The sequence below is a fragment of the Trachemys scripta genome, chromosome 13 (assembly GCF_013100865.1).
Source record: "Trachemys scripta elegans isolate TJP31775 chromosome 13, CAS_Tse_1.0, whole genome shotgun sequence".
NCBI lineage: Eukaryota > Metazoa > Chordata > Testudines > Emydidae > Trachemys > Trachemys scripta.
In genome coordinates, this window is record NC_048310.1 from 40,558,969 (window position 1) to 40,562,898 (window position 3,930).

The window sequence follows — 3,930 nt, forward strand, 5'->3', positions numbered from 1 at the left end:
TCACGGCTCCAGGAGCTGCCCTGCCACCTCCCAGAGCCAGTTGGATGGGCCAGTGCAGGCCCTTTGCACCTGGCATTACAGCAAGTGCTGCTGAGGGAAGTGAGGTGGCAGCAGGGCACACGCAGCTCCAGCATGCCAGCGCTGGGGGCAGGAGGCAGATGCCAGGGGCAGCCACGCTCTGGGATGTGCTTCCCTGGGGCCTAGAAAGCTGCCAGGACCCGATTAATTAGCTTCTCTCCACCTGGCTTAGAAATGTCATGGGAGCTGGGCCACCCCACAGCTGCTTTCTCCGGGAACCGCACGGCAGGTACCACCCCCTCCCTGCTCCCACCCCGGGAAGGGAGAAGGCAGGGCCCATTCTCCAGGGACCGTGGCCTGTCCTCTCTGTGCTACGAACTTCCCCCAGCCCTGCAACACCCCCAAGCCAGCTTCCTCTCCAGGCCCCAGTGCCCCAAACAGCTGCCACCACCGCTAGTATCAGCTTTAGCCGTCCAAAGCCAGGCCTACTCCCCCTTTGCCAAGCCAGGCGCTTCGCCCCACTTCCAGCTAACCAGCAGGGGTCCCCTGCTCCTTCCACCTTCTAAGTTGGGTCACCTCTCCAGCAGGTCAAGCCCAGCCCTGCACGAGGGAGCAGAGCTCCTGCCACCAGCCCCGGGGCACCGCTCCCACGCAGACTCTTCCTAGGGTGCGACTGTCTCATGCATTGGCCACCTTCCCTGGACGCAGCCTCCCCAGGACCCGAGGGCCAGGCTGCCAAAGGTATTTAGGTCCCTAAAGGTTTTCAAAAGCTGCACTAGGAGTTCAGAGTAGCGACCACTCCGCCCAGGGCCAAGGAATCCGAGGCAAGTGGCAGCCACACACGTCACTGCAGGAGAGACAGGGAGCGAAATGTAAAAGTGTCTTTGACAGTGAATAAAGTTACATCTGGTCTTTTCCAATACAGATAAATAAATCTGAGTGGGTCCAGGACAGAGAATATACGCACGGCCTCCAGAGACAGGCAGCCCCGCCACTCACATGGGCTCGGTCACTCTTTGCACGTTTAAGTCAACTAAAGAATATTTGTGTGGCAGTAAAAACCAACCCCCCCCACCGCCCAGTGGTGTTAATTAAAGGGAGGGGGGTGTGCTCTGTGCCCTTGGTGCCCCAGGGCACACAGCTGGCCTCTAGGCAGCCAGAGGCTGATCTGATGGACTCCCAAGAACAGCCGGATGCTAAGTGACACTATCGCCTGGGGACATTCCAGAGGCTCTGCAGGGCCAGTCCAATGTTTTAGGCCCTCTTGCGCCCAGCCTGGGCAGGGAGTTGTACCCGGATGCTGATCTCGCAGCAGTGGGAGCAGGCCTAGCATGGCATGCTGCCAGCAAGACAGCCAGCTTCCCCCAGGACCAGCCCTGCAGGTGCCAACCAATGCGGGACACCCAGACAGCCGGCCTGGGGGCCTCCTGGGAAACAGCGAGCAGAACTCCCCCTCCAGCTGTCAATGGGAGGGGCTGGCGTTGAGCAGTGCTGAAAGCCCAGGCGCACGCAATGGGCATGGATGGTGAGTGCAGGTCCCCTGCCGGGCTATGCCCACGGCCAGGGCAGCCCCATGCCCACCTGCAAGTGCCAACAGCTGAGCCGAGCTGGGCAGGAGTCGGCTCTGTGCGGGGGTGTCCTGCCCCCTCACTGCCCATCGGCGTGGCCTGACCGGGGGCGCAGCACCCAGCGCTTGTGGCAGCAGGCCAGGCCAGGCCTTCGGCAAAGCACAGCGAGGAGGGGAGCAGAGCACACGGCAGAGGGCTGGGCCACGGCCAAGGGGAAGGAGCTGAGGGACGTCTCCCCTGGAGGCTGCAGCAGCTCCAGGGGGAAGGTTCCCAGGCTCGGCTTCCCCCACATCGCCACGTTCTGGCTTCTCACAGGGACGGGGAGGCAGAGGAGCCCGCAGAGCCGTAGGGGTGGGATCGGGGCAGCCGGCCTGAGGAGTCATGGGCCAAACCTTTTTCCACAGATCCAGCTTGGGCACTGAGACAGGCCCAGGTGGAAAGCAACTCCCTGGGGTGGGTGTGGGGGACACAGGAGAGCTGCCGGCGCAGGCCAGGCCAAGGGAAGAGAGGCTGGGATCAGGCCGGTCTCTGCAGGGAGAGCTGTGCGCACAGGGCGATGGGGAGCTCAGTCACTGTGGTCCAGATCTCCCTGGAATCGCAGGACCCCGGGGGCTCCAGCCTCATTCGCCCCATGGGACACGATGCCCCTGGACCCAGGCTGTGCCGGGGAACCTGGCCTCTGGCTGCCCCATAGCCCTGGGCTGGCTTGAAAGAGGCTGGAAACACCCCGAGGGCAGCAGGCTCTGGTGCCCACAGCTCCTGGCGCACGGGATTTACAGAGTAACTCTGATCTCTCTCGCAGTGCAGGTGCCCGGCCCTGCGAGAGTCTGTGCCGGGTGCCGGCAGGGGGTGCCTGGCCGCGGCTCCCTGGCTAGACGAAGGGCACCAGGAGTGATGTGAGCACCAGGAGCGGCAGGGCAGCCAGCAGGCTTGGCCGGGCGAGCCGGGCTGAGCCCCGCAGGGTCTCCTTGTTAGTCTCGTCCGCGGCCGAGCCCCGCACGCTGCCGGGCGGCCTGGCCCGCGCGCTGCACAGGTCGTGCAGGTTCCCTTGGAACTGGATCTTCCTGGACTCCTGACGCAGCGACTCCCAGATGGCAGCAGCTTCATCGGGGCAGCGGGACAAGACCCTGTTGGCGCAGGTGTGAAAGTCGTCCCAGGACCTGGACCGAGGAGAGGGAAGAGTCAGAGACAAAGGCCAGGAGGGTCCATGGCGATCAGGCCTTGTGATCTGTGTGTTACACCGACTGACAGGCCCCCGTGCCTATAGCCAGCCCAGGCCTGCTCCGCCCCACTCCAGCCCCACCCCTAGCCAGCCTGGCCCTGCCCCACCCCTAGCCAGCCCTGCTTCACTCCACCTCACCCCTCGCCAGCCTGGCCCCACCCCGGCCATCCCCACCCTGCCCCTAGCCAGCCCAGCTCCACCCATAGCCAACCCAGCCTTGACCCACTCTACCCATAGCCAGCCTGGCCCTGCCCCACCCATAACCATCTTGACCCCGCCCCATCTGGCCCCACCCGTAGCCAGCCCTGCCCTACTCATAGCCAGCATAGTTGCCCCGCCCCACCCCTAGCCAGCTTGGCCCTGCCCCAGCCCGCACCCCGCCAGCCTGCCCCCGGCCCTGCCCTACCCCCTAGCCAGCTTGGCCCCACTGATCGGGATGGTTCTAGAGCATTTAGGCCTGTATATTTGCCTGGAGATAGAATTCTGGGTTTGATTTTTAACATTCTTATTCCCTTACTAACATGTAAACAAGGAACAAAGACACCGTGTGTTGCTTATGCCCAGCCAGATGGGTTGTTAGTACAATGAGAAAAGATAAGAAATAAAGCTAAAGTGTTGCTGGGTTTGGTGAGAATTTAATATACGACTGCGTCGACTCCCATCTCAAGACAAGGGCAAGCAGCCAGTTGAGAGGGATAAGGGGGATGGATGGAGGAATAAGAAACACTAAAAAAAACAGAGGAAAGGTGACCTCGACCAGTATACAACCTCCTTCCCTACCCATCTCAGGGGGTACAAAAGAGGTGGTGCCGAAGCCCCCAGACTCACAACCCTCCAAACCGGAACATGGCCATAGATTGTAAGGGGTGGGACCGGGGGGAGCACTACAGGTATAATTAAGCCTGGTAAGAAGGGGGTGGGGTGAGGGGGAGATACGAAAAACCTCTACTAGTGTGCTCGCTTGTTAACCCTGATAAACATCGCATTGCCTGCGCATCCCACTCCGGCCTCCTGCTTCCATCTGCGTGACAAGAACCAAGGGAGGGCAGGAAAGCCCTGACACCCATCCCGTCCCTAGCCAGCCTGGCCCCCATCACCACCCTGCACATAGCCAATCCCTCC

General features: G+C 62.1%; 1 protein-coding gene across 1 annotated transcript in view; it reads right to left on the reverse strand.

Moving 5' to 3' along the window:
* Nucleotides 1-950: 950 nt before the first annotated feature.
* The window catches only part of NRN1L (neuritin 1 like), a 35,504-nt gene continuing 32,524 nt past the window's right edge, over nucleotides 951-3,930 (reverse strand). Inside the window, exon 3 of the mRNA XM_034788438.1 lies at nucleotides 951-2,746. Within this exon, the coding sequence (XP_034644329.1) occupies nucleotides 2,458-2,746 (289 nt within the window). The 3' untranslated portion in view covers nucleotides 951-2,457. The remainder of the gene's footprint in view (nucleotides 2,747-3,930) is intronic.